This window comes from Monodelphis domestica, chromosome 6, assembly GCF_027887165.1.
Source record: "Monodelphis domestica isolate mMonDom1 chromosome 6, mMonDom1.pri, whole genome shotgun sequence".
NCBI classification, from domain to species: domain Eukaryota; kingdom Metazoa; phylum Chordata; class Mammalia; order Didelphimorphia; family Didelphidae; genus Monodelphis; species Monodelphis domestica.
In genome coordinates this window covers 234,267,179-234,279,964 of record NC_077232.1, presented here as the reverse complement: position 1 = coordinate 234,279,964, position 12,786 = coordinate 234,267,179, and the positions used below count along the sequence as shown (strand labels likewise).

The following is a 12,786-nucleotide window of genomic DNA, read 5'->3' as shown; positions in this document are numbered from 1 at the left end:
ATCTGGGAGAAGGAAGGGGAAAGGGAAAGGAGAGAACATGAATCATGTAATCAGGAAAAAAAATATTCTAAAAAAATGAATTATGTGAAAAAAATATTAGCGGCAGGACTCAAACCCATATCTTTGAGGGTCTCTGTACACTATCCAATATTGTCACTTCAGGCTTCAGGAAATATTTTCCTTCCAGCCCTAAAAACAGAAAGCCAAGTTTTCTGTGTATGAAGTATTATAAGTTTTATACTTCAAACATATGGGACATCTTGGCCCTTTAGAAGGCTTGCCCTTTTTCAGGCAAGCACCTTCAATGAAAATTTCTTTTATAGTTCAGTAGTACCATGGAGCAAATGTTCCCAAAGCAAAAGATCAAAGATTTGGAGAATTGGAGCTTAAAGGAACTTTATGGCTCATTTCATCCAGTTTTCCCTTATTTTACAGATAAGAAAACCAAAACCCAGGGAAGAAAAATTACTAACCTAAATTCATACAGTAACAGAGCAAAAATTTGAACTGAAGGCCTTAGAGATTAAATCAATCGTTTCTCCTACCCAATTCAAACCCACACCTCACTCTTCTCCCATTAACCAGATTAGAGCCTCTCCCCTGTTTTCTTCCAAGCTGGATGATCAGGCAACCATTGAGAATAGCAGGATTTTTTACCTTCCATCTTAGAATCAACAATGTATATTGGTTCCAAAGCAGAATAGTGTTAAAGGCTAACAATGTGGGGTAAGTGACTTGTTCAGGGTCACATAGCTAGGACGTATCTAAGGCCAGAAGTGAACCCAGGACCTTTTGTCTCTAGGTTTGGCTCTTTATGCACTGAGCCATCTAGCTATACCCTCCTCTCCCCACCCTCCCAAGCATGGCAGTTTTTTTTTTTTATCTTGGTTTGACTGAAATGATGAAAATTAGCAACAGTTCAAAACTAAATGCCTACTTTGTATCTATTACTGTACTAGGTTCTTTTTATAATACAATAGATCAGGGCAGCTGGGGAGCACAGTAGAGAGAGTGCCAGGTCTGGAGTTGGGTTCAAATATGGCCTCAGATACTTCCTAGCTGTGTGACCCTGGGCAAGTCACTTAACTGGGATTGTCTAGCCCATGCTGATCTTTTGCCTTGGAAGTTACAATAAGACAGAAGGTAAGGGTCTTAAAAAAATAGTAATTCAATGGATCCATGATCTTATTCAAGTTAAGTACTCTTTCATCTGGTGCTACTTTTGTCCAAATATTTCTCCTTAAACCCTCCACAATAATAAACTAAATGAGTGAATGAATGAATGATTGTAAAAATCAAGTAGTCCCTGTTTTAATGGAGGTCCTCTTCTAATAGGGGGAAGAAATAATGTGTGCAGGAAGAACCAGATGGGGGATATATGGCATTGTCTGGGACTCCAGAAGACAAAGAACCACTATATATGGCAAGGCATTGAAGTAATTACTTTTTCCACGCAGATAGACACAGAATTTAGCCCCTCATTATCGAAGAATAAGCTAATGGTCTCCTTACTACGAGATTGTGTACTGGAAAAAGCTCCAGTCAAAGAGTTCTTTGAGGTAGGATTCATGGCAAAGCAAGAAAGTACACACACTTTAAAAGGCATTGGCTCCTGAGTCAGAAGACTTGGATTCTAAACCAGCACTTAGTACTTGTATATGACTTTGGACAACCTCCCTGAGCCTCACTTTCCTTATCAATAAAGTAAAGGGTTTGAACTAGATTGTTCCATGAACTCCAATGTTCTTACCCAGTACTTCAGGACACCATATTGCTTTGCCTTTAGATGAACTTGGCTCCAAAGTAAATACACTAAATAAATGTTATTAGTGGAAGGTTTTTGTGTTTAGCTCTAATATTGTTTTTGTTTTCTCTCTCTATGTAAGAATGTACATATAGGATCCAATGCTTTATTTCCAAAAGCTCTTTGCTGCCTATGGCAAAAGCCTTAAAAATATTCAAAATATAATTGGTCTTCAAATCTATTTGTATAATAATAATAATTAGGCAGCTAAGTGGTACCGTAGAGAAAACATTGGGCCCATAGTCAAAGAAGAACTGAATTTAAATCTGGCCCCAGATGGTGATTAGCTGTATGATCCTGGGCAAGTCACTTAACTTTAATATGTCTCGGTTTCATCAACTGTAAAATGGAAATAATAATAGCAACTACCTCATAAGGTTTTTGTGAGGATCAAATGAGATATTATTTGTAAAAAGACAACAATTAGGCAAAAACCAGGGAGAATCTTAAGGCAAGTGTTAAAGAGTTTTATTTGTCTATTGTTCAACAATTTTGATGGTATAAAAGTAAACCAGTTTTCAGAATATTTGAGTATCTTTACTAAGGCAGAATGTCCTTTTCTGCAAAGAAAAACTAAAGGCAGTGTTAAGCATACAGTGGCTTTCTCCATTAAAGTTTATCCCCAGTGCTTCATCACCATTACCATCACTCACATATATTTATGTAGTACTTTTAAATTTGCAAAGTCCTTTACAAAAATAGAGGTTGTGATGGATTCTCAAACATTGTATCATCGAGTTTAAGATACATCAATCAGGTCCTACCAAGATGGAAAGAATATAAAACTGATGTTGGACTGCAAGACTTTCATCTAAAGATTAATCTCTTTAAGGGAATTTTTCAACAGTAACTCATGAAAATCATCTGCTAAGACAAGATTTTTTTTTGTTTTTGTTTTTTTGATGGGGGAGAATTTAGGGAAGAGTGCCCATCTTGGCATGTCAGTAAATGGAAAAGCCTATACTAAAAATTACGAGCTTTTAAAAGTATTTGAGGTTAAAAAACAGAAACAATGGGTGATTTCATTAACGAAAAAATAATAAAGGGACAGCTAGAGGGCTCAATAGATTGAGAACCAGGCTTGGAAATGGGAGATCTTGGGTTCAAATTTGACCTCAGACAGTTACTAGTTGTGTGACTTCAGGCAAGTCACTTAAGTCTTTTTTGCTTAGCCCTTACCACTTTTCTGCCCTGGAACCAATACACAGCATTAATTTTAAGATAGAATGTTAAGGTTTTAAAAAAATAAAGTCTATCCTGATCCATTGCTTAACCCAGTGCACTGATCCTCTGCCAGAAGTACTTCTCTTAGGTTCCAAAGTATTTGTATTGTTGTATTTCATCTTCTGACTTGTATATGTTTATTTATGCACATCATACCTTCCATTGGAAAGGTTACAAACAAAGAGCATCTTCTCTGTGACATACCTCACTTTCAAGGAAAATAGAGAAAGGAAGGAAGGAAGGAAGGAAGGAAGGAAGGAAGGAAGGAAGGAAGGAAGGAAGGAAGGAAGGAACTTGATGATGATGAAAACATAATCTCTATACTCAAAATTATAAAACCCAAAATACCTGTTCTACAAATCCTTTCCAATGTCAAATATTCAGCATCTCCTATGAACAACCATCAGGTCCAAGTTTAAAGCAGGTGTATAGCTCTGTTTACTCATGAAACATTAATAATAAAAAGGCTAAGGGCCAGTAGATGAAAACAAAGACCTTGTTTCTTAGACTCCCATTCAACTACTCAAGTGAAATAGAATTGTCTTAGAAAATGGTTCTGGCACTTTTTGTATACAATGTGCCCCATGACTTAGGCATACATAGCATTGAAGACATATTTTAAAGTCAAATAACTAAGGCCTGGCATAACCTATAACAAACCAGTTATTTCCCTGTCTCAGGGAAGGGGCAGGAAGGGGGGAGAGAATCTGAATCAGACAATGTCAAAAAACAATTGTTAAAAATTGTTTCTACATATAATTTTTAAAAAGAAAAGAAAATTTTAAAATAATTAAAATTAAAAAATAACTAAGACCTGCCTGTAGTTAAATGAAAATATCCCTCCACCCCACTTTGAAGGCAATTTCTGTTGGGAATTAGTGTTCATTGCCTTTCTAGATTCCAGGGAGTAATCTCTATCTAAATGAAGGCCATTCTAGGAGTGAATATTTCTGTACCTACAACACTGTGTGCTTGTTTTGTCTGTAAAAAAGATATTCAGCTCTGGGCCCTCAACATGCCCCTATAAAAATAACCCATTTTTTAGCTATGAAAGCATTCTTAATGTTTTCGAAACCATTGACCTGTGAAATAGATTCTAAGTGAGCCAGGCAAGAAACAGAGAAGGAGGAGAGAGCAGGGGAGGAAGAGGGTCCTGGAGGGAACATATTAACATCTACTATAAAGTTTAAGGCAAGGAAATACTTTATGTCCACATGAGAAAAACTCATAAAAACATACACTTCCAAGGGAGTCTTAGCCCATTTGGGATCCAAATAAAAGCTTTCTACCTATCCTTCATCTCCTTTTTTTTTTTTTAAATCTGGAGATATTTTGTTTGTTTTACAGAAAATTCAACCTTGTTGGTGTTTGTGTTTGGTTACTGGGGTAAAAGTCACTCCTGCCAATTTCTAAGGAAGAGAAATGGTTTCTCATAGCTTGGGAGCATCAGATAAACGCCCAAAGAAAACAAGAAGACAATATAAATTAAAGTAGCAAGTGCAAATACATAAATGTCAGTGCTTCAAAAACAAACAAATGAAAACGTCTTTCCCTCTTCTTCCTGGTCCCCTCCCTTCTCCCTTTGGTCCCCGATTAAGAATAGGGCCAGGTGGAGGTAAACTTTACCAGGAGGGCTCCCACTACACCCTAAGCCTTGCCGGGCAGGAACTCCGAAAAGAATGAAGTATAGCTCAGTTTGGGAAGATCAAATAGCCTGTTTATTGGGAAACTTGGGAGGGAAGATGCTGAGGAAGATCCCAAAAGACGAGGGTGAGAGGTGGGGAGAATTCCTGGTAAAGGTTAAGTAACTCACGTTTCACTGCTACCATCTTCCTCTGATTCAATGTCCGTCCCCCACTCCTCACCGATGTCAGGGAGAGTGAAGAAGAGAGTCTTAGAGCCCGGGCCCGGTCCTATCCAAGCACCTGGCTCTCGCTCTCCGGGGCCAGGATGGTGCGGAGAGCTAGCCGGGCTTGCCACTAAGCCGCTGCTGCTACTTCCCGTGCCAGTAATGGGTTGCAAGACCACTCCGACCCCACCGGGGCCGGGGGGAGGCCGCCATAGGGCCAGGGGAAGAGGAAGAGCAGGGGAGTTAGTCCCACTCCTGTTTCTGCAGCTGCCACCACCACTACTGCCTCCCCGGGAAAGGGCCTGCACTGGAGAGTAGAGAAGGGGAAGAGGCAAGGGCTGGGGGAGAAACTGCTGTTGGGGCTGGGTCAGGGGCTGGAGCTGAGGCTGAGGATGGGTTAGGACTTGTAGCTGAGCCTCGGAGGGGGGCTGGGCAAGAGGCTGGAGCTGAGTCTGAGGAAGGGGAAGGAGTTGGAGCTGAGCCTGGGGTTGGGAAAAAGGAAGGGGCTGGGTCAGGAGTTGAGGTTGAGGTTCGGAGAAGGGCTGAGACTGGAGCTGGGGCAGTGGTTGAAGATGAGGTTCAGGTGGAAGTTGGGGAAGGGACTGCTGCTGGGGCTGGTGGTGAGATAAGAACTGAAGATGAGGTTGGGAAGAGGGCTGTGAGAGGGATTGAAGCTGAGTCTGGGAGTGGGACTGGGATGAAAGCAGAGGCTGAGATTGGGACAAGGGATGAGGCAGGGGTAAGGGCAAAGATAGGGACTGGGGAAGGGGTTGGAGTTTCGCTGCTCTGGGGCTACTGGGCAAGTACAATGGGGATCCCGCTGTTTCTGCTATTTTTCTTACCGCGGAAACTCTAGGATAGGAGGCGGTAAGGAGAGGGTGAAGGGTGGTCGAGGAAGGAAGCGATTCAGAGGGTATCCTAGGAGTGGCTGGGGATCTAGGGGCCACCGTGGGGAAGAGAGTGACAGTCTGAGCGGCCCCAAGGCCGGTACTGGTGGTGCTGCTTGCACTGCCCAAGCTAGAGCCCATCGGACCAGTTGCAGCCACAGCCGAGGAGCTGCTAGAGGAGGCAGTAGCTGCGGGCGAGGCGACTGCGGGTGGCTGCACAGAGGCTTTGAAGATTTTGGCAAAGAGGGACCCCAGGTCCAACACTGCGACCTTCATATCTCAGAATTGAGAGGCCGTGTCCTGAAGAAGCCCAGAGTTTGATGACGGTGCAAAGAGCCTATCCTTGGCAGCGGAGCTCCATCTGCCACCCCATGGAGAGGGATGCTGAGGGCCCAGAGACAGCATCAGAGAAGCTGCGTGGATTACTGACGCTGGGTGCGTCTTGCTCCTCCCGCTCCTAACCAAAGGTGCACCCTGTATACATCAATTCCTCATATCTCTGCAAAACAGCTCCAACTCCAGTTCCCTGATCTTCTCCCCAGGTCCCCTATCTCCAAGAACTGGGAAAAATAGGGATGTGTCAGGGCTGCGGCACCAGTCAGTCAATCCGATTTCCTCCTTCTTTGGCGCTCTGTAGTAGAGAGCACTTAGCTGCGTCTCTCCCGCTCTCCTGCAGCAAAGCTTCTGGCTTCCCCGTGGGGTACAAGCCCGTAGCCTGAGCGGCAGGAAGTCCTGGCTGCTGTGAGAATGTGTCCAAAGGGACTGGCACTTGCAGTCGTCGTCGTCACCGCCACTGTTAGTCCGCTCCCTTTGTGGGCCTCCACAGGTGACACCCAGCAGAGGGAAAGAGAAGGCGGTTGCTAAGCTAAACAAAAACTGAAGTCACCGCTAATTGGGCACCAGACATGAAGTCCGCTGGGGATGCAGAGGTTTCCCAACTGGATTGGTGTATCTTAAAGAAATATGAATTGTTGTCCCCGGTGTCCTACCCCTACACTAGACAGGGGTCGGACTGGGTGGGTGAGGGTGAGGTGAAGCCCGGAGTTGCCACAGGGCGGATTGTGAGAGGAGAGCAGAGTTTGAATAGTTTGGGTTACCCTGGAAGTTTCCTGACAAAAGGGCTCTTCTAGTCTCTCTTCTTTCTTGACTCCCAGTCTGAAAAGACTGAAGTTTAACTTAGATGATGGGGAAAGAAAGAATTGAGCCTTTAGGAGGCAGAGTGGATTCCAAACAGCAACAGAGAGGTCCTTTGCAATTACACATCATTCCTCTCACTTGGGGGCTCCATTCAGCCTGCCTTACTTGTGCTGCCTACCATATTATATTCCATTTATCAGATCAATTCCTTTGGTTGTCCTCCCACCCCCATCAAGCAGTCATATTCTTTGGACCTCTATATCCACCTCTTAGAAACCCTACTTCAATTCATGGCCCAGCTCAAGGGCCACTAACTACAGAGCAACCTTTCTGCTTTCTACAGTTGTTTTTGTTATCCAGATTATTTGTCACTCCAGTTAAGAGGTACAAAGCAAGATGTTATTTCAGATCCAAAGCAGAGGAGAGCTGAGAGGTAAGGGAGCAATCATTTGCCTGGCACACAGTAGTAGTAGTCTCTCGGTAACTGAGGATGACGATTGTCTTTGTGCTTTTTCATCTATACACTTGTGCGTGAAGGAGATTTAAGTGGAAAAGTCGATGCACAGAGACAGTCCCACTCTCCCGGCATTGGAAGCCTGGGTCCAGTGGCACAAAAAGTCGTTACACCTGGAGACTTCCTCAGCTGCATTGGATGGCCTTGTTGTCTTTTCTGCTCCAACATGCCCTAAGCACTCCACAGTGCTTTGCTGTGTTGCCATCTCAGCCGTTGAACCTTCTTATTGGTTTCTTCTGTCTGTTCAGCCAAAGCAGTCTTCACATGCTGGGTGAGCAAAGCCCTGGTTCACCAGGGGTCGATGACCCGATGGCTACCCTCACAAGGTTTAGCCAACCTGTCGAAGCCATTGCCCAGGGTGTGGCCGCTGCTGCATGCTAACAGCTACTAGGAGCCACAAGTGAGAGCTGGGTGTCAGGTGGGGGTCTGAGGCTGGAGAGCTGCCCTAGAAGGGCATGACAAGCCCTCCATACCAGAGATACTACCCCTCCCTGAACACCCCATACACACTGGCACACAGTAAGCACTTACTAAACATTTGACTGATTAATAGGCAAATAGCATAGGCATCAGGAACAACATAAGCAAAGGCCTAGAGATGAAAAATTGTAGGGAGGATTTAAGGAAGGGACAAAGTAGTTTCTTGACTAGAACACTGAGCTCGTGGAAGAGATTTAATGAGACTAGATTTGAAAGAAAGGGTAGTACCTAATTGTGAAAGGTGCTGACTATAAGGAAAAGAAATTTAGGCTAGTTTCTCCTCTTCTCTGAGGACATTACAATATATTCAGCCATAATCTCTCTCTCTTGAGTTCCATTACTACATCACCAACTGCCTAATGGAAATTATTTTCAAAAAATCGTATGCATATATTTTGTCTTTACATTTTAAATATTTACAGATTACTCCATTTCATGAGAGATCTTTTATAACAAAACAAAATAGTTAAATAAAATTCTAACAATACTTCATCTGAGAGTGCATATAACATTTTACATATTTGGAATTTGCCTTACTTTTCTATTAAAAAATAATAGATGGGGCAGCTGAGTAGCTCAGTGGATTGGGAGCCAGGCCTACAGACAGGAAGTCCTGGGTTCAAATCTGACCTCAGACACTTCCCAGTTGTGTGACCCTGGGGAAGTCACTTGACTTCCATTGCCTAGCCCTTACCACTCTTCTACCTTGGAACCAATACACAGAATTGATTCTAAGATGTGTAAAGGTGAAAAATAATGGCTGGACAATAATTGTATGAAATTATGTGGTTGCCAATATTTATTTTATCTTAAGTCAGAAATTTATTTACAAAACAGAGAGGAAAGAATAAAGTAGAGAAATGTAAAGGGGATAGAAAAGTTATCTATCCTATCTTAATCCAGGCAGAGATTAATTAGCTCTCAACCAGGAAGGCTGGTAGTGGAAACTAGTTTCTCCAGAAATTTGGAAAGGAGTTAGCCTTTCATTCACCCCACTAAGTAGTCCAGGGGTCAGAATCCAAGTTGAAGCCAAGCTCCAAGCCCATGATCCAAGCCCCAGTCTCCAGCTAAGCTCCCTTGAAGACTCTCTCCAGTCAAGAGACTATCTTCACAAGACTAACTCAAGCCAAAGGATTGAGCTTTTTATGGTTTTTATGGTGATTTCTTATCCCTGCTCCTCTTCACAGGGGCCATTCACAGTTTTCAAATTGTCTAGCATTGACCAAGGGGCAGTGTCTGTGGAATCAACTTTTCACCTTCTGGAGGGGGTGAATACTCATCAAAAGGGTTCACAGATTCCTTGCTGATTGAGTTTCTGAGGTTGTAAACTGGGATCAAAGGATTCAAAAGTTTGGGACTGAGTTAAAAGGGTAGAATTTTCTAAGTAAGTGACATGAGTTCTCTAAGTACTTTGCTAGCTTCTCACCTAGTAGTAAGTAGGGTATTCAATCTTTTCTTGATTCAATTCAAAAGTACTAAGTAGGGTGTTCAATATTTTGATGATTCAATTCAAAATTGAATAAAGGAGAGTTAATCCTATCTTCAAAATCTAAGTAGGTGTACTTAAGGTAGTGTCAACTCAAAATAGACAAAGGGAATAAAGGATTTCCTTTCACAAGTGTAAACTCAGAAAGAACAAAGAATTCCCTTTTACAGCTGGAAGGTAAGGATTTAAAAAAAAATAATAGAAATTTATTTTCTCTTCCTTCCAATCCCTATACCACAAAAGAGAAAATAATGTTATAACATAAGTATAGTCAAGCAAAAAAAAATCCCTCAACATCTGTTAAAAAAAAATGTGTCTTATTCTCCTTAAGTCTATCAACTCTCTATAATAGAGACAATGTTCCATCATCAGTCTTCCAAAATTCAAAATGGACGTTGTATACATTGTTCCTTTTTTTATGAGAGTGTTGTTTTTCTATAATATATTCTTCTGGTATTGGTATTTTGATTTGGTGGTAGATATGAATAGCATGTGTCTAAAAGGAGAAATAATATAACTTTGAATGTGAATGGAATGAATTCACCCATAAGTCAGAAAATAAAATTAAATAATATACAAAAAACCCATCTAAAACATAAAGATTCACATTTAGTTAAAATAAAGAGGTGAAGCACAATTTATCATTTCTGATCTAAACACAAAAGAAGCAAGGATAGTAATTTTGATTTCACAGAAGGCAATAGCAAAATATATACTTAATTAAAAGAGATAAAGAAGGAAAAAACATTATACTGAAGAGTAATATAGATAATGAATTGATTTAATATTACATTTGTTTAAATCATCTCATTAATTTACCTGCCAAGAATTAATCTTGGAAAATTTACTACCTTAACTCCTACACATGTCCTGATGAATGTAAGTAGAAAAAATCACACCACTGTTCTGATTTCTTTGTTTGTTTAACCTAATTTGAAACCTATCCATGTTACTCAGGAGATTTATTATTGGTGAGGAAGCTTTCAGGGTAAGTTTTCCACTTCCATTTTTGCTTTCCACCTGAGAATTTTGAAGCCTTTCACTTTCATTGGTAAGGAAATCTAAAACATATTTACAACTTGTTTAACTGATTAGTTAGTTAGGATCTTTAATAGTGAGATAGAGCTGAACTATATTGTTTCTTTCTACTCCAAAACCTTAGACATTCCTATTAAGTGTTCCTCAGCAATGTTGCAGTTGAAGTTTTGTAAGTTTAAGCAGTCCAATGGTTTTGCAAGATTTTGCTTATCTAACTTTTTTAAATCAATAGAGTAGGGGGCAACTGGATACCTCAGTGGATTGAGAGCCAGGCCTAGAGACAGGAGGTCCTGGGTTAAAATCTGATCTTAGATACTTCCCAGCTGGGTGACCCTGGGCAAGTCACTTTACCCCCATTGCCTAGCCCTTACCACTTTTCTAAGCCTTGGAACCAATACACAGTATTGATTCCAAAATGGAAGGTAAGAGTTTTTATTTAAAACATAATAATAATTGATGGCAAAATTTTGGAAAATGAGGAGATGCCCTTCAATTGGGGAATGGCTGAACAAATTGTGGTATATGTTGGTGATGGAATACTATTGTGCTCAAAGGAATGATGAACTGGAGGGATTCCATGTGAACTGGAACGACCTCCAGGAACTGATGCAGAGTGAAAGGAGTGGAACCAGGAGAACATTGTACACAGAGACTGAAACACTGTGGTACAATCAAATGTAATGGACTTCTCCTTTAGTGGCAATGTAGTGATCCTGAATAACCTGGAGGGATCTATGAGAAAGAACACTATCCACATTCAGGGGGGAAATTGTGGGAGTGGAAACCCCAATGAAAAACAACTGCTTGATTACATGGGTCGAGGGGGATATGATTGGGGATGCAGACTCTAAAAGAACATCCTAGTACAAACATCAACAATATGGAAATGAGCTCTGATCAAGGACACATGTAATACCCAGTGAAATTGTCCGTCGGGTACAGGAGGGGTGGGTAAGGGGAGGGAAGGAAAGAATATGATTCTTGTAACCAAAGAATAATGTTCTAAATTGACTAAATAATAAAAAAAACAATAAAATAAATCAATAGAATAGCTTCCTAAGGAAGTTTTATATGCATGCATGGAATGCATATATTAAACTATTAAAGCTTAAAATTGCAATAAGACTTTGGTGATACCATATATATGTAAATATTTAAGTATATATACCTGTATATTTCTATGTGTGTGTGAAATATATGTATACTTCTATATCTATATCTATATATTTATAGACCTAGATTTTCTGTCTCAAACAACACTGAACTGGAAGCCCAGGATAACCACACAGTGTTTTAGGAAACAGATATTACCATAATATTTAAGGAAGCAAGATTAGCTTTGCAAAGATTTCCAATCTACATTCTGTTTAGTCAATAAATTTTTTTTCACATTTCTGCAGTTGAAGTTCAATAAAAAGTACATAAACTATAAAAGAGAAAAATAGACTCAGCTCCATTGGCATCATAATAAAAATTTTGTTATTAGTAATTTCTCTGTACTTCCCAGCAATTATTTACCTCAACCTATTTGAGGAGTATAGATAATTTACTACTCTCCTAACAAAAAGCATCTGAAATACAACTTATCTAAAACAGAATTCATTACTTCTCCCCCTCACATACAAATCCACTTTTCTTACTAATGCCTCTATTTCTTTTGAGGGGCCTCTACCCTCCTACTCACCTGGGTTTGAAAATCTTATAGTCATTCTCCACTTTTTTTCACTCTCTCACCCCTACATCCAATCACTTTCTATATCTCATAGAACCTACTTGCATAATAGTTCATATTCATTTCCTTCTCTCCACTCCTAGATTCACTTCTTTAGTCCCTTATCAGCTTTCTCCTGAACTGAAGTAGACTTACCATTGGTCTCTTTGTCACATCTTCTCCTTGTCTATTCCATCTTCTACACAACTGCCAAGTCAATATTCCTAAAGCACAGATCTAAGTAAGTAATTCTCCTACTCAAAAAGCTATAGCTCTGCCCTATTTGGATTAGTTTTGCATTGGTTTTGTTTGTTCAAAACCTTTTTTAATTTAATGTAATCAAAATAATTCACTTTACATTTTGTGATATTCTCTATTTCTAGCTTGGTCTTAAATTATTTTCTCTGCCCTATTTCCTTGGAAATAGTTATTGAGTGATAATACATGTATAAAGCAGTGGAATTGCTTGTTGGTTCCAGGATGGGGGAGGGAAAGGGGAGGAAAAACACATGAATCATGTAACTATGGAAAAATTCCTTAAAATAAATTTTTAAGAAATTATCTGTCTTTGAAGCAGAAACTAGTTTGATAGATGAGGCTAGCTGACGTACCAAAAACTCCCTGTTGAAAACAGTAGGTAGCATGTCCCAATCTAG

At 40.4% G+C, this 12,786-nt stretch overlaps 1 protein-coding gene across 1 annotated transcript in view; it reads right to left on the bottom strand.

Annotated features, from left to right (window-relative positions):
• FAM149A (family with sequence similarity 149 member A) overlaps positions 1-6,176 on the bottom strand; it is a 72,295-nt gene extending 66,119 nt beyond the window's left edge. The window contains exon 1 of the mRNA XM_007496032.3: positions 4,842-6,176. Within this exon, the coding sequence (XP_007496094.1) occupies positions 4,842-6,040 (1,199 nt within the window). The 5' untranslated portion in view covers positions 6,041-6,176. The remainder of the gene's footprint in view (positions 1-4,841) is intronic.
• Positions 6,177-12,786: the final 6,610 nt, after the last annotated feature.